Here is a 17,269-nt window from a genome sequence, read left to right as displayed (position 1 = left end):
TTCTAACTTTGTGCTAAGTCAAATTTGTTAAATTTTGACAAAAAACATTTATAACTCTAAATAAGTTTTATTAAATCCTTCAGGATATATATTTTTATAGTATATTTATTTGATATTGGAGATATTAGTATTTTTTTTAATAAATTTGGTCAAACTTGTAGACTTAGGATAAAAGTAGAACATTTTATATTTAAAAGCGGATGTAGTATTAGACTATGCGCCCTTTACATTTAAATATGTTGAGAGAGGGGCCGTATTTTTTTTCCAATATCCATTATCTAGAAGACCTAGAAAAGAAAATTAGTTGTGGCAGAACAAATGAATACTATTCAAAATTGATTAATCCATACACAAATACACATATACACTATGGAAAATGTATAAGTTTAGGTGTTGCACTAGCCATGGCTTGCCATATTGGTGGATCCGCCACTGAGAAAACTAGATGGGGACTACCAATGAAACCTCATGTGTTGTTCACCGGAAAAAAAAACTTATATGTCATTTAAGACGCCAATCTTTACAACCGGTGGGCTCCAAGAGTTCAAGGACAACAAGTACTATTGGACCACACCCTCCTTCAGGTGCCTCATTCTCCTACCTGTTGGTTACTTTGCCACCATATCCGAGTAGGATACCGAGTCCAGATCTAGATCCAAGCGGTGGACTAAACTTAGATGGATGCACATGTGCCATGGGCAATATCCTCCGAAGTTGGACCAAATCCAATATATTTCCATTATTTATCGAAATTATACTATACTTTTAAATGAGTATGAAATCTTAGGCCTCTACATCAAAATGTTTTTTAGGGGGCATCAAAATGATGTACAGAATTTTTTTATTAAATTATTTAACAAACCTGACAAAACGAACACATCGATGAAACAAAGAAACCTTTCGTGATAAAAGAGGGTACAGTTGATTCCGTTGTTGTATGCTTAACCTTTTAATACTCCCTCTGTCTCATATTAAGCGACATTGAGGGAGTACTTTATTGCATGGAAAAGTTTATGAAGGTTTCCTGGGAAAACAATTCAACTTGCAGCAATAAGTTTTTTAAACAGTAAACATGCGGAACTGTCTTTGTTATGTTACTACAGTTCCACAGCCCGGAACTTAGCCATGAAGGCAGGGGTCAGGTGGATTAATCCACACGATTGGTGCCATGGTCACTTCTTTTCTTTTCTTTTGAAAAAGCAGCCGAGCTGCAACCTTAATTAACCACAAACGGGGGATTACAGAAGTTCATGCCCGCATGCCAAATATCAGGCGACAAGGCATTTAACAGCGAGCCATTAGTCTTAACAATCCTACCAAACTTTGCGAGTTCGTGGGCAATTAAGTTTTGAGCTCTGCCCACCTTCCTAACCTCTAGCCTCAGATTAGAGGACATCTTCCTAATTTCTTCAATGATATCAAAGTGCCCGGACCTGGACATCGCCGCTTCGTTGAGTGTGTTGACCACCTTGAGAGAGTCGGTCTCGAGTACAAAGTTGCACCGAGGAAGCTCATTAGCGATCCTCACACCTTCCTTGCAGGCGAAAGCCTCAGCTTCCTCAACATTGCTCACACAACTTAACCAGCCCCAAGCGGACTTGATTATCCTATGCTCACCATCCAGGACAAATGCACCCCAGGCCCTAGTGTTATCAGCTGAGAAGAAGCTGGCATCTGTCTAAATCAGCACTGAACCGGGATTGCGGGGCATCCGATCCTGGAGGCCAGTAAGCCTGTCTCTTTTGGGTCGTTTGCACTCCAACTTTTCCTTCCCCTTGAGCCCCTCCGAGTAAATGTTCACAGGGTATAGGCTCTCATCAGCCAAGGTCAGCAAGAAATTCTCCGAGGCCCGAATCGATTTGTCACCTTTCGCAAATATCATATCATTCCGGAGGTCCCAGCACCTCCACCAAAGCAACAGCAGGTATGATCTAGTTTTGGCATCTATTTGGTTCAGGAGCAGCAGGACCCAATCACTATCATTTGCTTCCAGAAGGAGTTCGGAAGGGAGACTCCAGTGTGCCCTCATCATCTCACGCAATGCTTTCGATTTAGGGCATGTCACAACCGCGTGGTGTCTGTCCTCTTCCTCCATCCCACAAATAGAGCACTGGGGAAGCTCCTTCTTGAAGCGCTTGCTCCTGTTCTGCTGCACGGCAAGAGCTTCATTTCCAAGTTTCTAGGTGAACACCCGAACTTTGGGGGGAATGTTACATTTCCGTATAAGGTTCCAGAGACTTCTGTCGCCCGAGGGATTAATACTAGAACCGATAGGGTAGTTGTTATATTTTCTCTCATCAGCAAAGTTATAAGCACTCTTTACTGTGAACATGCCTGAACTCTCCGGCATCCATGCGACAAAATCCTCACCATCAAAGTTAGGAATCCTAATTTTTAGTATATCATCAGCATCAATCGGGTGCATAATTTCACAGATCAGATTTTCATTCCAAGTTCTCGTCTTTTGCTGTATCAACTGAGACACCCACCTGAGTCTTGACCGGCCCCTAATAAGAGGCATTTTCAGATTGCTTCTCGGGATCCAATTGTCGCGCCAATTTCTAATTTTTTCTCCAGAGTTGACACGCCACACAATCCCCTCTTTAAGGAGTTCCAAGCCATGGACGATTCCTTGCCAGCATTGTGAGGAATTTTTTATGAAGGCAGTGTCTGTCAAGTTGCCATTAATTAGGATAGTACTTCGCCTTCAACACCCTTGCACATAAACTTTCAGGTTAACCAAGAGCCTCCATGCCTCTCGGGCCAGGAGGGCCTGATTAAACAGTTGCAGATCTCTGAATCCCGCACCACCTCGACATTTTGGTTTGATCAGTTTGTCCCAAGCCGTCCAGTGCACCTTGCGAGTATTCTTTTCATCTCCCCACCAGAAATTTCTTATTTGCTGCATGATGCTTTCGCAAAGGTTTGCCAGAAATTTAAACACACTCATGGTATACGTGGGTATCGCTTGTAGCACCGCCTTGATCATCACCTCTTTGCCGGCGGCGGAGAGGTGTTTCTCATTCCAGTCACCGACTCTCTTGTTAATTTTCTCAGAAATAGATTGAAATTTTCCATTCTTTCTTCTTCCTTCAGGAATTGGGAGCCCCAGATACGTCTCATCAAAAGCCTGGTTCGAGACGTTCAGGATGCTCGAGATAATTGCCCTGTCTCCGTCCGTGCAGTTCCGGCCCATTAGCAACGAGCACTTGGCAGGGCTAAGGCTTTGGCCAGTTCCGGCCTCATACCTTGCCAGGGCATTCTTGATTTTTGTTGCTTGGTCTCGCTCGGCCTTAAAGAATAAAAGGCTATCGTCAGCAAACAAAAGGTTGGAGATACCAGGTGCCCCTCTACAAACTTTGAGCTCTTCGATGTTCCCAGCCAGCACCTGATTGTTTAAAATTGTGGACAGACCATCCGCGACGAACAGGAACAAAAAGGGGGACAGCGGGTCTCCTTGCCGGAGACCTCTGCTTGGCACAAATTGGTCTAGAGTATTACCATTAAATCTCACAGAGTACCTAACAGAGGTGGCGCAACACATAATCCACGAAATCCACCTTTCATCGAAACCTTTCCTCCTAAGTGCAAGCTCCAGGAATCCCCCATCCACCCTGTCATATGCTTTGGCCAGATCGAGTTTATACGCACAAAACTTGTTGTTTTTTGAGGCCCCGTTTTTTATGGCATGTATACACTCGAAAGCCACGATGGCATTATCCGTGGTCAATCTCCCAGGCACGAAAGCACTTTGTGTGGGGCCAATGATCTCGTTAAGGAAAGGACAAATCCTATTCACCAAGCATTTAGCCACGATTTTATACACAACGTTGCACAGGCTGATTGGTCTAAAATCCTTAGAATTTTCAGGGTTGGTCTTCTTGGGTATCAGCACAATTGTAGTGTCATTTACCCCTGGCGGCATCAGCCCAATCCGAAAGAAGGTGCTCACCGACTTAACTATGTCTTCCTTACAGACGCCATGGTCACTTCCAGGGGTGGAGGAGGAACATAAAGAGTAAATTTCACTAAACCGTACTTTTTGGACAGCTTTGTCGCGGAGCCACAATTAACGCAATACAGTCCACAGAACCACACTTGTTGTGTCAAAACGTCTCACTTAACCCAAAAACCGTTTATGTTGGTGGTTTTGCTTGAATCCTGGAAGGTGGGGCCCACATGTTGGGTGACACATCAACGCCGACTCGAACCCAACCCGTTCGCCCCATCTTCCTCCTCCCGCTGCCACCATCCGCGCCGGCCATCCCAATCATCAGCCCGCTCCTCTTGCTCTGGCGTGCGCGGTCCGACCTCAAGCCCGCGAGGCCGGACCTCCCTCGCCGCCACAGGCCGATCCTCACTCTCTCCTTCCTCTCCTCGCGGCCCGCCATATTCGTCTCCGACAGGGCCATCACCCGCAGCGCGCTCATCTAGCTAGGCCCGGCCTTTGCGACCCCCCCCCCCCACTCCCCGGCCATCGCGCCCTTCCGCGTGCTCTCCTCGTCCCAGCGCACCATCAAATCCGTGCTCTACGGCCCGCTCTGGCACTCCCTCTGTCGTCCTCCTCCCTTCCTACCAAGCCCTCTTTGCCCCTTCCCGCTGCTAGGCTCTCGAGGCAGCAGTTTCCAAAAGCTCACGGCAGCACCGGACGTGCGCTGGCGTCTTCCCATAATTCTTCTTACCATAAACGCTGACTGCTTGTGCCTATTTAAACGATGGAAACACACAGGTACAGAGAAGGAGGCTCCCCGAGGCAGCGGCGATGCACAGCAGCCTCGTGCATGAGGTAAGGGCGGCCGCGTGTGTCCCAGGCAAGAGGGCAGCTACGCCGCGCCGCAGGCGGCCGCAGACGAAGAACGCCCTGGACCTGCCTAAGGCCACGTATATTCATACATGAGTCACATGAAACTATCGTCGACCCAGGCTTGGACGCGAGATTGCCGGTCACCGGCATGCTCAATGCCAAGCAGTACGGCGACATGTACTCACCGCAGGCTGTGACTTGCAGCCTGCGGGTATTTTCCTCTTCACGTTCCGCCATGCGTGGAACCCGGGTTGGGGAACTCTTCACCGACTATCGTGACACCGCCATACACGTTGCTAGCTTGGCGCGTTCTTCACCAACATGGCATCATACTAAATGCCATCGCCCCACGCGGGGCATCCTACATCATCAACACATCACCGTCCACACCATCATCGACACTCTTCCCCAACATCATCCAAGCATCGACGAGGCGAGGCTTTAATCCATCGACTAGTCCTTCTCCGATGAAGTAAGTATGTTACTTGCGTGCACCGAAGAGGTGCTGGCAAGTCATCCCGTCCGACATTGGTAAGGCTGTCATCCCTAGGCCTGGCATCGACAAGGCGAAGGCCACCCATCCTGTCTAAGCCGACGAGGCTTAGACATCTCCTTCATCGGACAACGACAAGCCGGTGGTCTACGGGTAAGCATTGCTGGAGCGATGGAGTACCGCCCCGCCCCTCAACTTCGCCTCCATGTCCGGCTACACCAAGCACACGAGGAAGACGAGACTCGAAGACAACGACCATTGCAGCAGCTTAATCGGAGGTGTCTCGCGGCACGAGCCGCGGGAGTAATTAAGCGGGAACTTTACGAGGCCCCGTGAATCAAGACACTACAATCGCCCATGTTATATTGGCCGCGCTAGCAAGCCACGGAGCGCACTCTATTATAAGGGAAATTGTAATTTTGTTTCTCTAAGTGAGATTACTAAAATGCATATTTTCCTATATTCGATTGTGTCTTTAGGTACACTGGCGCGCCCGCATTTTATTTGCCCCGGCGCACGAGAGATACTTTTTTAAGTATTTTTCGTGTCAAACAAGCTTTGCGCCTATTTATTTCGTGACATCATTCTGGCCTTTCCATCTAGCCTTCTTCCCTGATACCAAAGATCCATCGACATGGCACGGTGGTCTGGGGTCTCCTTCCAGTGCTCCTCCATTGAAGCGGAGAATAGGGAGCTCGACGGAGAGAGTCCGTACAGACGGACGGCGTTCTTGACTTCATCGGACGAAGATGAAATACGTAGTAGGCGGCGCTGCACTGGCCGCCGTGGTCGTGGACGCCGCCGGTCTCCACCACGGCGTCGAACTCCGACGCCGCCTCCGCCTCCGCCAACGTCTGGCATCAAGCGAGGCGGCCGTAAAAGGAAGGTCGTGTCTCCGTCGCGGGGCCAACCTGCTCCTACGCCGGTGGTACGTCAACCGTTCCCGCAACCTGCACCACCGACACCGCCTCCTCCACCGTCGGCGCCTCCAGCAGCTCCTACGGCCCTGTCGTCGCGCCGTGCGTTGCCGCCAGCGCTGTCGCCCACACCACTGCCACCCTCGCCGACGATGATGGTACAAGTCTCCGTGGAAGTGCTACAATCGTTGATCGGTACACAGGAGACATGTACCAAGGCCTTGGAGAGGATCACCGGGAGCGTGGAATAAAATTCCATATGTATTTTTCCTTTTTTATATATTTCTATATGTAATGCTGGAGAGATGAAATATATATATATGTGTGTGTGTGTGTGTGTGTGTGTGTATTTTCAAGATCCATTCAAATTTCTATATGACCCGCAAGAATCGTTGATAATGCAAAAACACTGAAAATAATAATGCAACAAACACTGAAAATAATAATGCAACAAACACAGAAAATAATAATGCAACAAACACTGAAAAAAGTGAGTTTGATTACAAGAACCGGAAGGAGATCCTCTGACGTAGCCTCCCCTGACATAGAGTCACTGACATGTGGGGTTGTCAGGCATGAGGACCACCAGTCAGTGACAAAACTGCAGGGTAACGTACGTCAGGGGATCCATGTTCGAACCGGCCATAACTATCAGTGTTGGGTGGCGGGCTTACATCAGTGGCGGGCTTTTCTTGACCTGCCACTGATAGAGTTTCATCCAATTTTCAAGTGTTGGGTCCAAAACATTTGTAAATAAAGGTTTAGAACATATAATAATTTTTGTTTGGTACCCTTACATGTTACTTGTTCTTCTCAATGAATTTCAGAATTTCTGGAGCAATTTTACTATATTTTGTACATATTTTAGATTTTCAGAAAATTTCGGCATTAAATGAAAAAATCACTTTTTTCAACACAGTTACGATAGGAAATTAATTTAAGAAAGGTCCATTGGACCCATTGTAACCTATTAGAACCCAAACACATAGGTTTCAATGAAAAATTAAATATTTTATACCTTGATTACTGTGATTTACACTTAACTCAATAGTATAATAATGTTAACAATATGAAATATTTGTCCGAAAATTATGATTTTCTGCAAGTGTCAATATTTAGTGACACATTCATCACGTAAAAAAAATCAGAGCATTATCTAAATTTCACAATGTACTTCATGTACACTACACCACATCTCCCTGAGGTGGTGTATGCAAAAGCACCTCAGGGAGATACCACCTCAGGGAGATGTTGGAGAAATGTATGCAAAAACATTTTCAATTTGGACGTGTTTTCATATTTTTGAATTTCAAATTCAGTTAAATTTGTTGTGTTTAGGCAAAAATGATACGACATACATGATTTGAAGTTGTGAAACAGCTATTGGAAGTATACAAACATCGTTAGTACTTGACTCCTCGAAGAAAACTTCAAAAAAACTCTTATTTTTGCAGATTTGAATGGATTTGAGTGGATTTAAATCCTGATAAACGCGAAGTCAACTTTCTCAAATGGGATTGAAATTTCACCTGTATTCTTAATTTTTCATGTACTTTCTATTGGTGCAATCAGAGAATAATTTACAGAATGTCGAATCTTGGGGGTTCTTCCAACTGCAGCCATTTTGGTGTGCTGAATCCCTATTTTCATGCACAAATAGGTTTCAAATTGGACCGAACCGGATGGAATCCAATTTTGCTCGACTTGTATGGTCCAGACACAACTTTTCTTCATCGATTTTCTCATCATTCTGTTCAGTTCCATGGGTTTATCTATTTTTCATGAATAAACTCAGAAATTCAAAGAATGTACGAAGATATAGTATCCGAAGTCCAGAAAATCTCATATTTGGTGGAAACACTTGTGATGCACTCACAAAGCTGTCTAAATCTTCTGGGATTAGTATTGCGCACGTTTGACATCAAAAATGTGAAAAACAAGCAAATTTTAGTGAATTTGATATTCAAAAATTAGCAAACCATTTCAGAAATGAAAATTAAATGTTCTATACCTTCATTACTTCATTACTGTGATTTACACTTAACTCAAAAGTATATAAATGTTAATAATATGAAATAGTTGTCCGAAAATTATGATTTTATGCAAGTGTCAATTTTTAGTCATCCTTCATCACATAAAAAATATCAGAGCATTATCTAAATTTCACAATGTACTTCATGTACATTGCACCACATACGGAGTTGTTGGAGAAATGAACTCATTTTGACATTTGGATTTAAAACTTGGTCCAAATCTTATAAAATTTGGCACACTAAGCACATTTGGTATGTATTGCATCTATGCAAAAGCATTTTCAATTTGGACGTGTTTTCATATTTTTTAAATTTCAAATTCAATTAAATTTGTTGTGTTTGGGCCAAAATGATATGACATACATGATTTGAAGTTGTGAAACAGTTATTGGAAGTATGCAAACATTGTTAGTACTTGACTCCTCGAAGAAAAGTTCAAACAAACTCTTTACTTTTGCAGATTTGAATGGATTTGAGTGGATTTAGATCCCGGTCAACGCGAATGGATTTGATTTGAGTGCAGCCATTTTGGTGTGCTGGAACAGCCAAATGTAGCTATTTTTTCCCTGGTCAACTAAAGTCAACCTTCACAAAACAAGTTGAAATTTGGTGATCTTGCATAAATTTCCATTCGGATTCCATTTGTGCAATCTGAAATCAATTTGGAGCAAGTTCACTTTTTAAGTTTCATCCAAAATTGTCCACTTGGGTGGGCTGGGACAGCCAAATGTCGCTATAAATTTCCTGATCAACAAAAGTCAACCTTCTCATAACATATTAAAATTTGGTAATCTTGCATAACTTTCCATTCGCTATTCATTTGTGCAGTCAGAAATCAATTTGGAGGAAGTTAAATTGCAAAAGAAATTCATAGGAAATGATAAGTGCCGATAACAGTACATGCCCAGGTTCAGATAAAGAGCAACAACATGCTCTTGATCAGTACAAATAGGTAGTTTTCGAACAACATACGTCAAAATCAACATGAATTAAACAGAACACAACATCAACACCTTTTGGAGGACCTAAGCCATCTACAGCGCCAGCAAAACAGGGGAACTCATGGAGGCGAGTGAGATTTCCTCGCGGTATTCCAGAACCACCATAGTCCAGATAAGCTTCATCATCTAAAGAAGAATCAGAGTAGTCCCAGTTGTTGTGGTCCGAACCATCAGTAAGAAGATGAAACCTATCGACCTTTTCATGGACGTGGACGATGACCCCAAACGACACAGCACGTCTGGTTTCTGGTTCTGCCCCCGCTGCAATTGAATCATCAATGAGCTTATCAGCATATTCAGGAGCTGGTTGTGTGGCCGAACTAGGCACTCTCATCAGCAACCGCTTCGGTGGCACAAGGATCACGCATCCATGCCCTGAGCTTCACGCAGTTCGGATTAGTCCTACGCAGAATTGCCATGAACTCGCCTCCTAGCTGATTAATCAAATTCTTCACAAATTCCAGCTCTTGCACATCCTCCATCAGTCTATCCAAGCTAAGAACACAGTTAAAAGGCAGTTTTGATTCCTCTCCACGGAAGATGAAGGTCCAGGGGCGAAACGAGATGTTGCCGGCAGGGCACCTGATGCGCATCGATTGCATCACCGCTGCCGTGCAATCATCACTCGAATCAAAACGAATCAGAAAGTTGCGGGGCGCAAGACATACCGTGATGCGCACTCCCCTTTTGAAGTTGCAGCGCTGCTTCAGAGTTGCCATGACCTCTTCAGCCGAAGTGGCTGGCGGATTGAGCGCTGATCCTATATGGATGGTAGCAACGATGGCTTTACCTCGCAGCCTCGCCGCCTTCTCTTCCATTCCGGAGGTGCGGGAAATCACTATCTCGGCCACATCGGGCCGGATATCAGGCTCCCTGCGGCAAAATATCTCCTCCTCGAATCGGCAGCAGCTACCGATGTTGTGTTACGGAGGTGGGTTAGTGCTCGCCATCATCGCTTCTCGTTCGTTTCTACACACCTACTAGCCGCAGCGCCACCGCCGTCCTCCGCCGATTTAAGGTTCTGGTCGGGATTTGGGTGAGAGTAAATGAGAGCAAGAGTAAAGGAGAGCAAGTAGGCTACACATGTAAGGAAAGATGACCCTGGCCCCGCCTGTCATCTGAAGCCTCGTCCCACCTGTCATGCTTTGGCTCGACCCACCTGTCATCCTGTGGTTCGGCCCCAGCTGTCATTAACGATGACCGCCCCACCTGTCAGGACGCACGGACGTGGTCCACATGTAAGGTAAACAGACCCGTTAAGACCTGCCCGCTTGCACTGTCTCCTCGCAGCCCCACACGCCAGAAACACGGCTCCGGCCCCACCTGTCAGCACTCCCCGCGGCCCACCCGTCGGAAGCAAACGGTCAAAGGGGCTTGACCGTTAGCAGGTTCTCCGTGAGGGCATTTGCGAGGAAGCAGAAAGCAAACAAGTTTAGAAGCGAGCACACTTATGAGGTCTGGGTATTCCTGAGTACAGCTAAGGGATGAGGGGCACAGAATAAAAAACCCTTTTTTTTTGTGCCAAACAAGCCCAAGGTCAAGATTAACCGAGAGTTCAAACTTTGAAGGTTCAAGGTCGAGAAATCATTAAAATCACGGAGGTTGTAATCTGGTCAGGACCACAAAACATAAGACCAGTTTAGGATTGGACTTTTCATTCCCTACACGAATTGAAGAAGTTTCTTTTTGCAGTAAGTGTACTATAATTGTTACCTCTAGTTGTTAAATCCAGTCGTATACTTGTTACTTCATGTTACGCATACGATGAATTGGTTGTGTGAATTCTGCATTAGTCGGGAAGAACGTCTTCCTTTTTAGAAAAATAATATGTATGTCAAATATTAGTACAGAGTTGTTAGAGCCAGATATAACAAGTCAGTGTACCGGCTATAGTAATAAGGTTGGCGGGTGAACACAAGAACACTTACTCCCTCCGACCCGTATTTGCCCAAATACGGGTGTATCTATGTGTAAAAAACATCTAGATATATGTAATATTTCGACAAGTAATTCCAGATGGAGGGAGTATTAGAATTGTACATGCATCGACCGTCTTACGCAATGTTGCTTTCTGATGTCATGTCCATGCCGCCTAACCGCAGATCCGTCAACACCAAGGTTTTTGCTACTAGAGTCGTTTTTTTGTTCCCGTGGGAGACGGGAGGGGGCGGTTTGCGGTAACCAGGATAACTAGAAACTTCCAGCCGTTTTTACTGGGATGAGATTTTTAATCAACTTTTGAATGCAAAAGTTTTTCTTCCCAAAATGATTATGTGTTGCACAATATGTAACCATGTGAATACAACTATAGTATAATGGATGGAGCAATCTACCCTAATATAAGGGTGTTCATTCGTTGCTTAAATGAAAAAAGAAAGATTTTTTTATCGGTAAACCTATTTCTGAGAGGGAGGGCGAGGAGGGAAATGTGGTGACCGAGCGGTAAGGGAAAATACCACAGAGTAACCAAAACCTTGGTCAACACTGCCTTGGTCCCTCATTGGCCAGCATCCCTTATAGTCTTACGCAGCACGTCACGTTTTTGCTTCCATGGCCCATTCATGGACCATTACACCAACGCTTTGGCTTGTGCTCTACTAAGATATACAGTTTGTTTTGTTTTGCCTTATTGGAACGCACTTAGGCAAAGGAGGAGACGAGTGGCTGAATTCAGATAGATTGCAGTGATGAGAGAGTGATGTACTCTCACGTGGTGACATCACTAGCGATTCCATGGTGGCAAGATGGGCCTGCTATCGAAGGTAGTGGAGTCTTAAAGCTTTCACTGTTTCAGGATTCTTTTGCACTGAACGGGAATTAACTCTGCTCGGTTTTCTTTTCTTTCGGAAAGATTAACTCTGCTCGGTGGAAGCAGATACAATGTCTCGGCTCCGGCAAACAACACGAAGGATCAAGAAAGTACGAAACGGCCGCCACATGGTGGGTGGACATCCAGCGCGCGTCACTACCGTATCAGATCCCAATAGGTGTTTCTTGCCTGCCAAGTTCCTTGGGGCCGAGGCATGGACCGTTTGGCATGGTTGACCGACACGTCCACATGCCACTGCAAGAACGAGCATCACCAGCTCCGTTTTTGTCTTTTTTTTTTGGTTCGTTGTCCGTTTTGGATCTGTCACTGCTCCAGCGGAGGTCATCCATTTGGTCCATTTTATTACTCATACACATGACCGTCCGGCCCGACCCATTCCTGGAGCAAATTTGGATCAGAAAGAGGTCGCGTCCGGACAAAAAGCGAACTGAAGTGTCCATTTGATCCAAAACGGCCCCGCGGTGGATGACCTTAAACAAATGATTACAGTAGACTTCAATACACTTCTATATATATCAAGAAGTTCCCACTCCGAACATCACATCCAGTCAAACTACAATTTCACTGTCTTCTAGCCTTTCTTCTCGAGCCCCCTTGACATAGTTGCAATGTTTCCTGAATCGTTGCCGAGTCTAGCTCCAGCCTCAGCGCCATGGGGCTTCCTGGTCTGCGGCCTATTGGGCTTCGTGTTTCTGTGGCAGACCGCCCGGCTGCTAGAGCAGCTGTGGTGGCAGCCAAGGCGGCTGGAGCGGGCGCTTCGCGCGCAGGGCCTCCATGGCACGTCATACCGTTTCCTCACCGGCGATGTGAACGACTTCGCCCGGCTAAACAGGGAGGCGTGGTCGAAGCCCATGCCTCTGGGTAGCCACGACATCGGCCCACGCATCTTGCCTTTCCTCTACAAAACCGTCCAGGAGCACGGCAAGCCGTGCATCTCTTGGTTCGGGCCGTTGCCTAAGGTGACCATCACGGATCCTGCCCTCGTCAGGGAAGTGATGTCCAGCAAGTTTGGCCACATAGAGAAGATGAAGTTCCCGGCGCTGTCCAGGCTCCTCGCTGATGGCGTGGGGAGCTACGAGGGCGAGAAATGGGTCACGCACAGGAGGATACTCAACCCTGCATTCCATCTCGAGAAGCTCAAGGTACTCATATTATGTCCAACAAGTTTGTGAATGCATTATATGTTGCCATGGGTGTGTGACTGACGCCGACCTTTGCTTAATCTGCAGCTCATGATGCCCGCATTTTCTGCGTGTTGCGAAGAGCTTGTCAGCAGATGGACAGAGTCCCTTGGTTCTGACGGCTCGTGGGAGGTGGATGTCTGCTCAGAACTCCAGAGCCTCACCGGAGATGTCATCTCACACACCGCATTCGGCAGCAGCTACCGGGAAGGAAGAAGGATTTTCCAACTGCAGAACGAGCAAATTGGGCGCTTCATGGCAGCCGTTCACAAGTTTTTCATTCCCGGTTACATGTGAGTTACTGCTTATTAGTACTACTGCCCTCCAATCCATAAAAATTGTCATCTATTTTTACTAAGTTAATACAAATTTTATATTAAGTTGGCAACATTTTTTATGTATCGGCGGGAGTACCAATCAAATTTCAGTAGCACTAAGCATGACTCTGTTTTACTACTACCAATTAAACTTCATTAACAATCTCATTTGGTTGAACCGCCCTCTGAAATATTGGCTATTTGACGAGCAGCTTTTATTAATCAATATATTATTCTCTCTACCAAAAGATATTATACGTTGCTAAAAAACGGTGCAAGGATGTGAGGTGAAACTTGACTGTGATCATTGGAGAACAGAACTTACATACTCCGTAACTTTCATTTGCATTAAGGGTGCAAGCTCCCCATTTCATTTATTTGAAAGAATTTACATAACTCTGATCTTGTTTACTGAACAGAGTACTTAGTGTACCTTTCCTCAACCATGTTTCTTGCAGCAGCAGCGATAGCTTGTATGCACTGACAATGTAATGGACTAATGGGTATGTCATTTCCAGGTCCTTTCCTACCAAAAATAACCGAAGGATGCAGCAAATTAATAACGAGATTGAGTCCATTCTACGTGGTCTAATTGGGAAAAGGCTGCAAACTATGCAGGAAGGAGAAAGCACGAAAGACGACTTACTCGGCTTATTACTGGAGTCGAGCATGACAGACACGGATGCCAACGGCAAATCCAGCTTAGCAATGTCAATAGAAGAGGTGGTTGAGGAGTGCAAGCTATTCTATTTCGCCGGTATGGAGACGACATCTGTGCTGCTCACATGGACAATGATCGTACTCAGCATGCACCCAGAGTGGCAGGACCGGGCAAGGGAAGAAGTTGTTACCCTGTTTGGGAAACAGAAACCCGAGTACGAGGGTCTTAATCGACTCAAATTCGTGAGTACCAGTACTTGCTGAAATCAATTGATTCATTGCAACAACAATCTCTTAACAGTACCAATATGACTTGCAGGTGACAATGATTCTTTATGAAGTTCTCCGACTGTACCCGCCGGCCAGTGCACTGACCCGGAGAACATACAAAGAGATTGAGATCGGAGGCATCAGGTACCCCGCCGGCGTGGTCTTCGAGATGCCCGTATTGTTCATCCACCATGACCCGGAAATCTGGGGAACCGACGTGCATCAGTTCAGGCCGGATAGGTTCGCGGAAGGGGTCTCCAAGGCGTCCAAGAATCCGGGCGCATTCCTTCCGTTCGGTTGGGGGCCGCGGATCTGTATCGGACAGAACTTTGCGTTGCTAGAGGCCAAGATGGCATTGTGCATGATCCTTCAGCGCTTTGAGTTCGAGCTCGCACCGTCGTATGCCCATGCGCCGCACACCGTGATGATGTTGCGTCCCATGCATGGTGCCCAGATTAAGCTCCGGGGAATCAGTTCATAATACTGCGATCTCCTCCTAATATAGATGTTGTTCATTTGCGTGCCTATATGATAAATTCTAGCTATGTAATAAAGCTCTAGTTACCTTTTGTTCGTGCTAATAAAACTCCGGGCTTTCGCATGGTCCCAACTCCCAACTGTCTTTTACTGATCGAAGAATCTATAAAGTATTACTAGCTTCTGTGGTGCTCATGCCAGGGTGCTGTTTTACCGTTACGACCATCCAGTTTTATCTCGTATTACTTCATGGTGGCGTCTGATGTTGTGTCTGCTAATTTAAACAGTTCTGCTATTTTGACGACTGAGAAATGACTATTTCAAAAAAAATCAGATATTTCTAAGTCAATACTAACAACCGTCTTTCCCTTTTACCCACAAAAAAAAACATCCGATAACTGAGATTCGTGAAAGATTGATGCGAGTATAAAGGACGAGAAACTCTTCATCAGACTAAGAAATAGACACTCCCTAATTTAAATGATAGAAAAATATAAATTGACATAAATGCACGTAGACATGAGATGTGAAAGTTAAAATTGCATATATTTTTTTCAAAAAGGAGGATAACCCTCTGCCTCTGAAGTTAAAATTACATGAAGTAAGATAATTTGTTAGTAACGTAAGAGATGAATATTTGTTAATAGTAAAAAAAATAAAAAAAGAACTTTAATTATTTTGAAGATATTTAGCCCGTTGCTTGAGCTAGTGATAAGTTTGTAACGTTTCTTTATTGGAATGGTTGTGGGCCCTTTTTGTGGTCACCAAGCATGATGCAGGAGTAAGAGAATCTCCAATGACATCTCCTAAAGTTATCACAAATGTCTTATTTAGAAAATATGAGAATTTTGCCTCTAAAATCATCTCCCAATGGCATTCCCGAAATGGACAAAATGACATGTTTGTCTAGACACATTCCCCAAACTTGCCCCAAATTTGGGAGAGGTTTGAGATGTCCGGACATTGTTCGGTGCGCTCTTTTGTCCGTCCCGGCCCCAAAACAAGAGATGGAAAAATGAGAAGAAAACGTGAAAAGGAAAGGGGAAAGGATAAAGAGAAGGAAAAACTAATTTGGGAGAGAAATTTGAGGGGTGTGGTTGGGTGATGAGGGTGGACATGGGTGGACACATGTCCACTTACTCCCCCAAATGAACAAAAAAGCATTTGGAGGCGAAATTTCGGAGATCACATTGGAGTTGCTCTAAACAAATGGGTTGGGATGCGTATTTGGGTGATCTTTGCTTCGGAAGAAAAATATAATTAGGTGTAAATAATTAATTTGGATCGAAATACACGGTACATGCATGAACCTTTTCTGCTTAGGCCACGTCAAACGGGGCGCTTCGTACATGCCCCAGGGAAAAGAATCCCGGCTGTTAGGCCTGAATCCCGACCGATGATCTCGTTCATTTTTTGCTCAATCCCCTTGAATTGGGAGGGATTAGGAGGGATCGATGGGAAAATGAACTAAAATCCCTCCCAATCCCTGCCATTCCCCTTGGATTGACGAGGTTAGGGAAGAAATGAACATGGCCGAATTCTGTTAGCGTCCCTGGGGTGCTTCTCTTTTTCTCCGCTGAGATCAACATGGACCAAGCCTTTGTTAGCGTCTCAAATAAGCACTTTGCATTGGAGATCTGGACTCTTATCTTTTTATATAAGATATTAAAAAAAAATCTCTGCTTCTCAAACGCCTACGAAAGAGTCCAGCATTGTACATGGCCTTAGCCAAACTAGAGGTTGGCGCTAAACAGGTTTCCGGTGGGAGAACTGTCTAATCAATGAGTAGCTCATGTGATGTTGATCTTCAAATGACAAGCTCATCACCAAGCACACCAACAAATCAAGATACTTCAAGGGTGGTACCTCAAGTAACTAGTGGCCAGGGAGTCTGTGGAATCTGGGTGCAGCCATATGAAAATGGTAGCACGGGTGTTTCAGCCAGTTTGGGTGGCGTGCCAAACTGTGCAATATGTGTGTTTCATTGCGAGGAAGAGTGGTAACTCTTGTGCAATATGTGTGTTTCATTGCTAACATGCCACTTGTGCAATATGTGTGTTTCATTGCGAGGAAGAGTGGTAACTCTTGTGCAATATGTGTGTTTCATTGCTAACATGCCACTTGTGCAATATGTGTGTTTCATTGCGAGGAAGAGTGGTAACTCTTGTGCAATATGTGTGTTTCATTGCTAACATGCCACTTGTGCAATATGTGTGTTTCATTGCAAGGAAGAGTGGTAGCTCTTGTGCAATATGTGTGTTTCATTGCGAGGAAGAGTTTTTTTTT

The 17,269-nt window shown here is 45.2% G+C and overlaps 1 protein-coding gene across 1 annotated transcript; it reads left to right on the top strand.

Annotated features, from left to right (window-relative positions):
- The first annotated feature begins 12,600 nt into the window (after positions 1–12,600).
- LOC100839700 (cytochrome P450 72A15) lies at positions 12,601–15,178 on the top strand. Its single transcript, XM_003569350.4, has 4 exons — positions 12,601–13,220; positions 13,308–13,552; positions 14,095–14,479; positions 14,556–15,178. The coding sequence occupies exons 1-4, from the start codon at positions 12,687–12,689 to the stop codon at positions 14,985–14,987; spliced, it is 1,596 nt and encodes a 531-aa protein (XP_003569398.1). The 5' UTR covers positions 12,601–12,686; the 3' UTR covers positions 14,988–15,178.
- Positions 15,179–17,269: the final 2,091 nt, after the last annotated feature.

The sequence above is a fragment of the Brachypodium distachyon genome, chromosome 2, assembly GCF_000005505.3.
Source record: "Brachypodium distachyon strain Bd21 chromosome 2, Brachypodium_distachyon_v3.0, whole genome shotgun sequence".
Lineage (NCBI taxonomy): Eukaryota > Viridiplantae > Streptophyta > Magnoliopsida > Poales > Poaceae > Brachypodium > Brachypodium distachyon.
The sequence above is the reverse complement of the archived record's forward strand: the minus strand, read 5'-3'. Positions and strand labels throughout refer to the sequence as shown.

Bases quoted from the DNA above. Each gene is read 5' to 3' on its own strand.
- LOC100839700 (XM_003569350.4), top strand. From the start codon at position 12,687: ATGTTTCCTGAATCGTTGCCGAGTCTAGCTCCAGCCTCAGCGCCATGG. The intron at 13,221-13,307 runs GTACTCATATTA...CTTAATCTGCAG, and splicing joins TCCATCTCGAGAAGCTCAAG to CTCATGATGCCCGCATTTTC. The intron at 14,480-14,555 runs GTGAGTACCAGT...TATGACTTGCAG, and splicing joins GTCTTAATCGACTCAAATTC to GTGACAATGATTCTTTATGA.